The sequence below is a fragment of the Tachypleus tridentatus genome, chromosome 3, assembly GCF_004210375.1.
Source record: "Tachypleus tridentatus isolate NWPU-2018 chromosome 3, ASM421037v1, whole genome shotgun sequence".
NCBI classification, from domain to species: Eukaryota; Metazoa; Arthropoda; class Merostomata; order Xiphosura; family Limulidae; genus Tachypleus; species Tachypleus tridentatus.
The window spans coordinates 52764068-52777225 of record NC_134827.1 but is presented as its reverse complement, the minus strand read 5'-3'; the positions used below and the strand labels follow the sequence as shown (position 1 = coordinate 52777225).

Here is a 13158-nt window from a genome sequence, read left to right as displayed (position 1 = left end):
AAGTTAACTTTTTTTTTTTCCTTTTCGTTAACATTTTATATGTAATAATTATATAAGTTTGGTTTGTTTTGAATTTCGCGCAAAGCTACACCAGGACTATCTGCGCCAGTCGTCTCTAGTTTAGCAGCGTAAAACTATTAGGAACGTAACTAGTCATCACCACCCACTGCCAACTCTTGGGTTACTCTTTTAACAACGATTAGTGGGATTGACCGTCACATTATAACTCTCCATGGCTGAAAGGACGAGCATGTTTGGTGCGACTGGTATTCGAACGCACAACCCTCATATTGCAAGTCGAGTGCCTTAACCACCTGATCATGCCGGACCTTCAAGGACGTGACCAAGATATTTATATTGGTGTCGATACTAAACTAAAACGTAGTTCAGAACCTCTGTTTTTTACATTACAAGCTTTTTCTGTGTGTGTCTTTTGAATTTCGCGCAAAGCTACACCAGGGCTATCTGCGCTAGTCGTCCCTAATTTAGCAGTGTAAGATTAGAGGGAAGGCAACTAGTCATCATCACCCACCGCCAACTCTTGGGCTACTCTTTCACCAACAAATAGTGAGATTGACCTTCATATTATAACTCCCCACGGCTGAAAGGACGAGCACGTTTGGTGCGACTGGGATTCGAACGCACAACCCTCAGATTGCGAGTCGAACGCCTTAACCCACCTGGCCATGCCAGTTCTTACATTACAAGTATAAATTCCATTCGGTGGACTCAGGAAATAGCCCGAGGTGGCTGTGCTAAATGAAAACACGTTCACATACATAAATTCCATGGAAAAATTAATTTATCTATATAATATTGTTTCAGAAAAAGTTTAAAACGAAACTATAATTCTTCAGTAACAAACACCAGAATGGTTTACAAAACACAATGTATTATATTTATGAGGTTCAAAGATTTCGGAATACGCTTATTTCCATATTTAAAGCCCACAGCTAGTATAGCGGTAAGTCTACGGATTTACAACGCTAAAATCGGGGATTAGATTTCCCTCGGTGGGCTGAGCAGATAGCCCTTTGTGGCTTTGCTATACGAAAAACACACACAAACACACAGGCTCAGCAGTTAGCCACACACCACATTTAGCTTAATATAAAAATAAAAAGTAAACTGGTAGTTAATGATATTAATACTATTTTAATATTAGACTGTCTCTTCCTCCATCATGAATCCAATGCTAGTACAATTTTTCAATTTTTGACAATTTCAGCTAAACAATTAAATATCATATTGTTATAATCTTTCTTTAAACCCCAGCTTTTATGAGTCTTATTAAATTAGTTCTTATCTCTATATTTCTCCAGCCAATTATAGCAGTTTTCTCTTTCTTTGTTTTCATAAAACTGTTACTTGTTTGTAAAAATAAATTTCAGTTCTATCTGACCAAATTATATATGTTTTATTAATGGTATACAGTGGGTAGTTGAATAGAAATCGTACTATATGGCGGTTTTGTTAGAATGCGATCTACTGTTGGGCAGTTTCTTTTGGATAATTTGTTTTAAAACTTGCCAATTTTAGCCGATGTAACATAAGGAAGTAATTCATTTCTTCTATAGTGAATAACGTTTTAACGTAATACGTTTACTCGTAGGCCTAACTATAAATATCGCATTTTACACAGTATTTAAAATAAATTATGAAAAATTAACATACGCCTAATTTAGTTATATAATGTAGCCACATTCACTTTAACCATAACTATCTTGAACTGAACTATTCAATCACCGATTGCCTTTTCACTTCTCATTCATTGATTCTCGTACTTATAATTTAACCTTATTCAAAAATACAACAACAAATTTTTAAATTATTAAACTAGATTACAAAAAGTTGTTCGTTTACTGTTAGTGAAGCACAAAGCCACACGATTGGCTAAAGTTAAAAAAAAATAACACAACATTTGTTACACTTTTAGGCACTCCTTGTAACTAATTATTCTTTACTGTTGCAATACATTTATAGCAATTATATAACAGTTTTTAGTTACATAAATCATCACAACACCTTGAAACACAATAAAAGTGTTAACGCTCATATCAGCCGTTCTGAGATACATTTTTATTTCAAGTGGGTTTCTCGTCATCAACAATGACAAACATTCTGTAAACGTTTTGTAACCGAAAATTAAAAATTAACTTTTTTTTTCGATTTAACAACTTTGAGTTTAATTTAATTATTGCAATACCAATTTAAATAAAATTAGATTTTCATGCATATTTTCAATGCTATTTAATAAATGAAATTGTTTTCCCATCCATATATCTTATGTATCCCGTGTATCTGTGAGCTGTCCCTCATTCTCAATGAATAATATTATGCGACGCCATCTTCTGTGAGACATTTTCCTCAACGTAGCAGGGGTTATTGTTCCAAATGCCGCGGTAACAGCTGCCTTCAACTCATCATTAGTATTATAATGTTGTTTATAATAACATAGGGATGGGTAGGGATACGGGCCATCCTGTAGTATCATAATTTAAAATAATAATAAATAACACGAAATCATTAGTTTTTCTCCATTGCAGATGGCAGGAAATAACACTGAATTTCGTTAAAGTTGGGATTTCAGTCAAAATATATCAGCAAGTGCTGAATCTATTTCATAAATCAGTAAATAAATTCAACACGAAACTTTTTTTATAATTGTTTTTGTATAATAGATGTCACTGAAAACGAAACTAAAATATTTTGATTACATTATTTGGAAGCTGAGCAATGGTTGAACATAAATTCTTTGTAACAATATTTTGTATTTATTTAAAATAATTTTCACGATATTCATAAAAATTTTAAATCTCAAATATTTCGCATGTTATCAATAATATATATATAAAGAAAATTGAGCTTTATTATAACAATGCCACATTGGGCTATCTAGTGAATCCACCGAGTGGAATCGAGACCCCCACTGTAGCGTTGTAAATCTGTAGACTTGCCACTGTACTAGCGGGGGATCGTTATGAATGAAACATCGACTTTTATTGAAAGTTAGTTTTTATTTACGTTGCGGTGTTTATCAACTTCGTTTTCGCTGCCATCGATTCAAGTAATTCTGTTAAAAATTTATTCCATTTCGTAGAATTTGTAAAACTTTACAGACACGACAACTCTCCCAATTTCAACGTTAATATATAAATAATTAATTTGTTACGAATATGTTTTGCCCATCAAAGATATTAACTCTTGGTCTCTAGCGTTATAAGATTTGGAATATGGTAGAGGACCACTAAGACTCAATGCCTGGCCATCTTCTTTCTACTAACTTCACAGTTTCGGTGATTTTCCCGAAGGTACAATTGAATTTTAACACGAGCAACAAAACTATATCCTTAACTTATATTTGGTAAATAAAATTTACATATTTGTTAATTGTCTTATGAACGTTAGAATAAATAGAAATTAATTCGCAGATTTATTTGGTATACGAGATATTATTCTAACACGGTTTTTAATTTGGTACGACTATATAAAATAATTTCATCTTTTTTATAACTTGGGCAACTTTTAAAAAATATAAAAAATTCAATATTCCAACTACGAAAAATAAGAATTCCTTATTTCACTTAAGAGAATATTAATACTTTTTGTTTATATAAATTTTACTTAGGTTTCTTATATTTTTTACGTAAAATTAGATTGTTCAACTTCAGATAATATAAGCGCTAATAATTGTGCACGTAATTGGTATTAACCAAATATTAACATACACTGTTTCTGGTGTAAACTTTGATTCAGAATCAACTGATACTACGTAGAGCGTTTAATTCAGAATTATGACAATTAATTAGTAGTGACTTTTATTACCACAGTTTGGTAATAATTTAAAAGTATATTAAAATATTTACAAAATATAATTACATTTATAGAAAATAGATGGCAAAACATTAAAAATTGTTTATATAAAATGTTACTAATATTCCCTTTTACAAATTTAATAACTTTTAGTGGTTTTTCTTGAAATAATAGTTAAAACTTGCATTCTTTTGCATGTAATGAAAAGATATCAAATTTCCATTCATTCTTATACTTCAAATAGTAGTAACAAATAACCATTTAAACGAAATATTTATCGTCCAGAACTGTTGGTATTTAGGTACTTCGAGTGAACCCGGTAGGGTCAGATACATCGACGAACAGTGAAACGTTTATTCTGGATTTCGCACACAGCTGCATGGGGTCTGTCTACACTAACCCTCCCTAATTTAGCAGTGGCTAGAGGGAAGACAGCTAGTCATCACCACCCATCGCTAACTCCTTTACCAACGAATAGTGGGAATGACCGATACATTACAACGTACCAACTGCTTAAAGGGCAAACCCCCGACCCTTAGATTACGAGTCAAGCATCCTAACCACTTGTTCGTGTCGGACCAACAATATCAAATATTTGACACGAGTGCAGAGTAATTTATAAATATTGAAAACTTAAATTTTAATTCATGAAATTGGTATTTATTTCAAATCGATTTCAATATTTTTAAAATACTTATTAGAAATACTGACATTCAGGCCTCATTTCAATTATTTTGTCTCCACATCAATACATTCTTACTTATTTTAATACACTATTAATGTAGACTCTGTTGGAAAAACCTGTGAAAAATAAACCTAAAACTGTATTACATTTAAAATAGCTAAACTTTAAAGCAACATTAATTGTCTTATAATTTGTATTTTGTTTGGTTTTATTAACTTCCTTGAATTAGAAACTCGGTTTTTCTGAAATCCTTGTTTAACAACCTGTTTGTTGTGATACAGAGCTAGGCCTAGATTTACCCACCACAGCCCTTATTTGTCGTCTTCAAACTTCACTACTAACTGTGTTATTTCACTTTATGATATTTTAACCTCAAGTACAGTTGACAATTAACAAGGATAATAAAAGACATATTTTGCTTGCATTTTTCAGGTTATTTACGTATTTGGTAAATAAACATTAGGACGCAGACCTCTCGATATATTCCAATACTAATATTCAGACTCATTGCACATACTAGTGTATTTCTGTGTGTTTACTGTTAACTATAGTACACATCACAGTACAGACATGCTTTAGATAAAGAAACATTTTATTGTTCAAAAACAAACACAGCAGTCCTGTAGGACTTTCTCCAGAGCTACAGCTGCACTGTGCATTTTATTACACAAAACATGTTTTCACTGTTAACACTTCAATGTGTTAACTAATCCACGTCACTGTTACTGATTTGTATCTAGAATCGAACTAAACCCATGGTTAGACACTGTATAAGTAACATTTAGTGAAACGTTAAGTCACACGATTCTTTCAAACCATTATAATACAGTGATGTATGTAAAAATTACGTAACACAGACAGACAGACATGGATCATAATATATAGAAACAAAAAGCCAATAAAGCAAGAAAGGTCTTTAGTAGCCAGTAAGCTCTGCAAAAGTCTGGTCCAGTTCAGTCGAGATGGTCTTGTACTTTTCCTTTACATGGACCAGCTCGTCTGAAACAAACAGAAATACGAACACATTACATAACAATGGAGGCTATATCACACAGAAGAAACAGGTTACATAAATATATTTTATATTACTCAAAATTTAAAATAAATTTATAATTAGTTATTTGTATACAAACTTTTACCTTCAAAATGTTCGTCACACTATTACAGATCATAAATTTCTTGTTGAAATATTAAACACCTACAGTTTACCACAAATAAGCCTGAAAAAAAAATTATTTGTTGGAAAAGCTTAACAGGAAAAGTCTTTCCTTGAAAGCTAAAATCCAGATGCACCTTACCTGGAGAGCTAAAATCCAGATGTACCTAACCTGGAGAGCTAAAATCCAGATGTACCTAACCTGGAGAGCTAAAATCCAGATGTACCTAACCTGGAGAGCTAAAATCCAGATGTACCTAACCTGGAGAGCTAAAATCCAGATGTACCTAACCTGGAGAACTAAAATCCAGATGTACTTAACCTGGAAAACCTAAATTCAGATGTACATAACCAGAAAGAAGTTGAAAGATCACTGCCTCACACAAAACATAAAAGTAAAAACATAATAAAAATAACATTTTAATAAAGGTGCACATTCATTAAACATGCTGTAATACACTAATGTAATAACAAAATCAGCTAACTTGCAGCAATATATATTGATTAAACATGCTGTAATACACAACTGTAATAACAAAATCAGCTAACTTGTAGCAATATATATTGTATCTTCTTCACATACAAATAAGTACCTCAGGCTAACTTAACATACATACACTGTGCGAGTTATTTTACACATCTGTTATCATTCCTGGCCAAATAAAAACATTTATAATGTTTCGGTCTCTCTCTTGCTAAGTATAAGTGTCAAATAAGCAACAGTACTGAAACTCAGTGTGCATTCATTAGTAACATACTGTGTAAAATATAACCAACAAGCCAGAAACAAGGCACATGTTCATGCAGTTGTTGCAACAGAAATCAAAAGATAATAAAGAAAACATGAGGATAGGAATCATGCTGGCCAACCTTTCACCATGCTCCAGACACTACAATCACATGGAGGCAATGTCTTTCAAGGTGGTTTCCATTTCTTCCTGGAGGAGGTGATTCTTTTCTCGTTCCTCCATCAAATCATCTGGAACACAAGATTACATATCGTTCTAAAGAATTTGTGGGGAATATGTAATGTTACCGTGGATCCCCAATATATAAATTCAAGAGGATAAAATGGAGTTGGTAACCCCAAGTTTGACATGAAATAACATTTGAAATAATTCCATCAACTCTACAAGGTTACACCTGATTAATGATTACAAATATAATAACAATATACAAGAGTATCTGTATTGTTTTATGGATCACTTATTGTGTCAAATACCAGAAATAAATTAAAATTTAATTTAGTAAGAGAGGTTTATTGATTGTTATCTGATACTGATCCACTCTTGTACCAAAAAACTTTACCTGTAACAAAACACAACTAGCTTAACTAATAATGTTACAGACAAGAATAACAGAAGCCTAATGACGTTCACCTACAAGTATTAACTAGTTACTGATGACGTTCACCTACAAGTATTAGCAAGTTACTGATGACGCTAACCTACAAGTATTAGCAAGTTACTGATGACGCTAACCTACAAGTATTAGCAAGTTACTGATGACGCTCACCTACAAGTATTAACTAGTTACTGATGACGCTCACCTACAAGTATTAACTAGTTACTGATGACGTTCACCTACAAGTATTAACTAGTTACTGATGACGTTCACCTACAAGTATTAACTAGTTACTGATGACGTTCACCTACAAGTATCAGCTAGTTACTCATGACGTTCACCTACAAGTATAAGCTAGTTACTAATCACATTCACCTACAAGTATCAGCTAGTTACTAATGACATTCACCTACAAGTATCAGCTAGTTACTAATGACATTCACCTACAAGTATCAGCTAGTTACTAATGACGTTCACCTACAAGTATCAGCTAGTTACTAATGACGTTCACCTACAAGTATCAGCTAGTTACTAATGACGTTCACCTACAAGTATTAACTAGTTACTGAAGACATTCACCTACAAGTATTAGCTAGTTACTAATGACGTTCACCTACAAATATTAACTAGTTACTGATGACGTTCACCTACAAGTATCAACTAGTTACTAATGACGTTCACCTACAAGTATCAGCTAGTTACTAATGATGCTCACCTACAAGTATCAGCTAGTTACTAATGACGCTCACCTACAAGTATTAGCTAGTTACTAATGATGCTCACCTACAAGTATCAGCTAGTTACTAATGATGCTCACCTACAAGTATTAGCTAGTTACTAATGATGCTCACCTTCAAGTCTGTCCACTTCTTTCTGCAGTTTCTGCACAGATCGCTCAGCAAATTCTGCTCGAGCTTCCGCCTACAGGTAAAGAAACATTCCAAAGGTACATCCTTCATGTATTACAATGAAATTGTTAATAAACCAACTTGTAAAAAAACTCCATTCTGTCAGCGTATTCTTTATAATAAAACTACAACAATGGCATAAAAATGTAATTCCATTCTTATATATGCTCCTAATGTGACATAATAAAATATTTCTGAAAGCACAGAAAAGGACAATTTATTCTATTAAGAAAACAAAATTTCAAAATGGTCTGAATGTCTTACCAATGCAGCATATCTGGGCTAAGATACCTTTAAACGTTATAAATATTGCTGGTAACTTGAGATAAGTGAACAGTAAATTTAAGATTACTTTTCATACACATGGTAGAAATCTCTAGAAGTTTTAAGTTAATTATAATTTAATGTTGCAATTCACTGGTAAAAAGCAAGAGGTTTTAAACAGATTGGTGTTTTAACATATATCAGTTATATTTCCATGCCTACAGCTAAGTTACCATCTTCTTGTAGGTTCATGTTGGATTTGTTACTATTTTTGTTATTCACAGTATATGTTAAAAATTATCTAACTTCTTAGTTGTATTGTTATAAGACAAATAGTTCAAATATGCTACTTCAATTAAAATATTATCTAACTTGTGTTAAATCACAGCGGATGACACAAAAGAGTTAAGTGTCGTGCTTGGATGTTGCTTTGTCATACCTCTTGCAGTTTGTGTGTCATTTGCCGGAACTGTTGATCAAAAGTTTCTTCTTTCTGAAGTGCCTGAGAGTGATAAAAGAAAATAATTACTTAAAGCATATTCCACAGTCTCACCTCCATAAGCTTAGCAGAACTGTGATTTGTAATATTCCTGTCTCTGGAGGGTAAAAATTGAAAACAGAAACAAAAGAAGAATGGGTTAAGGTATAGGAAAAGAACATTAATTTTAAAGCATTTTCATCAATCAAATATTTTTAATTATCTTGTGGAGTAACCAGTTGTAACTATAACAGAAGTCGTTTAACGTAATAAAAAACCAATAAAATGTAACCTGTTTCATAAGTTATGTGGAGTTGATCATATTTTGTACTGACTTGCTTGTAATTGTGTGTCATGAATCTACAGTATCTGGTGTTGGTGAAAAGTCTCTACAGATTTATGATGTTTATTTTTTAATCTACAGAAAACCTTGAGAAGAAGAACTTATAAATGAAATAAGAAAAATTATAATAAAGTGAAGCCTGCAAAATGAAGTTTAATAAACAGGAAGGAAGAAAAATTGTTAAAAATAAAAAAATATATCGACACATCCAAACGTCAAGTACGTAACAGTAAATTATAAACAGTATGGGAAAAACATATTTACAAACAATGGAAAACAATTATAAAAACCATGATATATGACACAAAAATGTATCTAATACATCACTAGCTTATCCAAGTATAAAATATAACCCGCATACTGATATAGGTGACAAAACCCTACATTAAAGTTTAAGTAATACAATGGAATGTTATTTAATCTCACATTAGAACAAATTGTCTTTTTCATACAATTTTTGTAACTACAATGAAATGTGACAGATCATGCCATGAAATTACCCTGTGGTATGCTCCTCTCATTTAAATTTACATTTTGAATTTTACTATTAACACGTTTCTTTCACACTAATCTGATGTAACCTATTTGTTATAGTATTTATTACTAGAATTCATAGTTTGATTTTATAGAGAGACTAGGACCTGAACCCCGAACTATATCTTCATATATGTACCTTCTCTTCACTAACTTCCAGAGACTTCAGGTTATTTCCAACTATTCGTAATTCTTCCTCAAGACCAGTAATTTTACTGTAAGATAAACAGGTTGATTTAATTTAATATTATCTATAGACAGCAGTAATTCAAACTTAGAAACAAACTGGTTTATTTAATCTGTAACTGACATATTATCTGTACACAATGGTAATTTAATCTTAGGAACAAACTGGTGTATTTAATTTGTAACTGAAATATTATCTATACACAGTGGTAATTTAATCTTAGGAACAAACAGGTTTATTTAATTTGTAACTGAAATATTATCTATACGCAGTGGTAATTTAATCTTAGGAACAAACAGGTTTATTTAATTTGTAACTAAAATATTATCTATACATAATGGTAATTTAAACTTAGGAACAAACAGATTTATTTAATTTGTAACTGAAATATTATCTATACATAACGGTAATTTAAACTTAGGAACAAACAGGTTTATTTAATTTGTAACTGAAATATTATCTATACATAACGGTAATTTAAACTTAGGAACAAACAGGTTTATTTAATTTGTAACTGAAATATTATCTATACATAACGGTAATTTAAACTTAGGAACAAACAGGTTTATTTAATTTGTAACTGAAATATTATCTATATACAGCAGTAATTTAATCTTAGGAACAAACAGATTTATTTAATTTTAACTGAAATATTATCTATACATAACGGTAATTTAAACTTAGGAACAAACTGGTTTATTTAATTTGTAACTGAAATATTATCTATACACAGTGGTAATTTAATCTTAGGAACAAACTGGTTTATTTAATTTGTAACTGAAATATTATCTATACACAGTGGTAATTTAATCTTAGGAACAAACAGGTTTATTTAATTTGTAACTGAAATATTATCTATACACAGTGGTAATTTAATCTTAGGAACAAACAGGTTTATTTAATTTGTAACTGAAATATTATCTATACACAGCAGTAACTTAATCTTAGGAACAAACAGATTTATTTAATTTGTAACTGAAATATTATCTATACACAGTGGTAATTTAATCTTAGGAACAAACTGGTTTATTTAATTTGTAACTGAAATATTATCTATACATAACGGTAATTTAAACTTAGGAACAAACAGATTTATTTAATGTTATCTATACACAGCTGTAACTTAAATGTAGAATAAAAAACTTATTTAATTCATGACAAAAGTGTATTAAATTACAAACACACCTTTTCAAAATAATTATACACTAAAATAAAAATCTGAAAGTTAACTTTCATTCCTTCTTCATGAGAAGAATAGAAATAAACAAATATTACAACTACACTGTGACTGTGATGCATAGTCATATTACAATTCATAACAAGGTTTATTCGTTCAGTGAATTCAGTTTACTCATATCATAATACTTTTAATGTTTAGGAAGCATCTTCCTCTTTTGTAATAACACTTTAATATTGATTGAAATTACATAACATGTAAACTGTAGAAAAATCACAACCAAGAGAAACATTCAGTTGTAATTAAGTTTTCTGTGAAAGTCAATATCTTAACTACCTATGATATATACATGTAAGAATGGTTTACTGATTTGACAAACCCAACATTTGATATGCTTGTATAAGACTTACAAACAAATTAAACTTGAACAATTTCAAACCTGGTTCATATTAGAGAAACTAAAGAGAAGGAATACTAAATTTATTATAACTGATGGAGACATGTTGAAGTGTCAACTATGGAACACATTTTCAACAGAGATGTTTTATTTACCTTCCATTACTCAAACTTTGTAATAACAATACAACAATAGAAGGTAGAACATGTTTTTTTCTAACGATATATTTTGAAGAGAATTTGTCAAAACATTCATGATGTAATACCTTCAACTGGACTGTTTTTATTTTAATAATACTTCAAACAACATTTTACAATAAAGTAAAACATCAGTAAACTTTTCCCTCTTTCTTCAAACAACGTTTTACAATAAAGTACAACATCAGTAAACTTTTCCCTCTTTCTTCAAACAATGTTTTACAATAAAGTACAACATCAGTAAACTTTTCCCTCTTTCTTCAAACAATGTTTTACAATAAAGTACAACATCAGTAAACTTTTCCCTCTTTCTTCAAACAATGTTTTACAATAAAGTACAACATCAGTAAACTTTTCCCTCTTTCTTCAAACAATGTTTTACAATAAAGTACAACATCAGTAAACTTTTCTCTCTTTCTTCAAACAATGTTTTACAATAAAGTAAAACATTAGTAAACTTTCCCTCTTTCTTCAAACAATGTTTTACAATAAAGTTACAACATCAGTAAACTTTTCCCTCTTTCTTCAAACAATGTTTTACAATAAAGTACAACATCAGTAAACTTTTCCCTCTTTCTTCAAACAATGTTTTACAATAAAGTACATCAGTAAACTTTCCCTCTTTCTTCAAACAATGTTTTACAATAAAGTACAACATTAGTAAACTTTTCCCTCTTTCTTCAAACAATGTTTTACAATAAAGTACAACATCAGTAAACTTTTCCCTCTTTCTTCAAACAATGTTTTACAATAAAGTACAACATCAGTAAACTTTTCCCTCTTTCTTCAAACAATGTTTTACAATCAAGTACAACATCAGTAAACTTTTCCCTCTTTCTTCAAACAATGTTTTACAATCAAGTACAACATCAGTAAACTTTTCCCTCACCTCTCTCCCCCTTGAGCTCTCTCTTCAGCTCTTTCCAAGTCTGCTTCTAACACAGCAATTCTGCGAGCCATCTACAAATCATACACATGCATGTATTAAATATTCATCAGTCTACAAGCTTGTTAATTGAGTCTAAATACATGTCTGAAATGTTTTGTAGCAGTTATTCAGGAGTCTACAAGCTTGTTAATTAAATCAGTCTAAACACACACCTGAAATGTTTTGTAGCAGTTATTCACGAGTCTACAAGCTTGTTAATTAAATCAGTCTAAACACACACCTGAAATGTTTTGTAGCAGTTATTCACGAGTCTACAAGCTTGTTAATTAAATTAGTCTAAACACAGACCTGAAATGTTTTGTAGCAGTTATTCACGAGTCTACAAGCTTGTTAATTAAATAATTCGAAACACACACCTGAAATGTTTTGTAGCAGTTATTCAGGAGTCTACAAGCTTGTTAATTAAATCAGTCTAAACAAACACATGAAATGTTTTGTAGCAGTTATTCACAAGTCTACAAGCTTGTTAATTAAATCAGTCGAAACACACACATGAAATGTTTTGTAGCAGTTATTCACGAGCCAACAAGCTTGTTAATTAAATAAGTCGAAACACACACCTGAAATGTTTTGTAGCAGTTATTCACGAGTCTACAAGCTTGTTAATTAAATAAGTCGAAACACACACCTGAAATGTTTTGTAGCAGTTATTCACGAGTCTACAAGCTTGTTAATTAAATCGGTCTAAACACACACCTGAAATGTTTTGTAGCAGTTATTCACGAG

The 13158-nt window shown here is 31.1% G+C and overlaps 1 protein-coding gene across 9 annotated transcripts in view; it reads right to left on the bottom strand.

Annotated features, from left to right (window-relative positions):
* Positions 1-5072: 5072 nt before the first annotated feature.
* LOC143246858 (tropomyosin-like) overlaps positions 5073-13158 on the bottom strand; it is a 36059-nt gene continuing 27973 nt past the window's right edge. For 3 of the 9 annotated variants that reach the window (XM_076494089.1, XM_076494085.1, XM_076494094.1), the window contains 6 exons: positions 12373-12443; positions 9665-9740; positions 8610-8672; positions 7850-7919; positions 6525-6633; positions 5073-5497 (listed from right to left, as the gene is read on the bottom strand). In XM_076494089.1, the coding sequence (XP_076350204.1) occupies positions 6551-6633; positions 7850-7919; positions 8610-8672; positions 9665-9740; positions 12373-12443 (363 nt within the window). In that variant the 3' untranslated portion in view covers positions 5073-5497; positions 6525-6550. The remainder of the gene's footprint in view (positions 5498-6524; positions 6634-7849; positions 7920-8609; positions 8673-9664; positions 9741-12372; positions 12444-13158) is intronic. The other 6 variants (XM_076494090.1, XM_076494086.1, XM_076494093.1 and 3 more) reach the window with 3 other exon arrangements.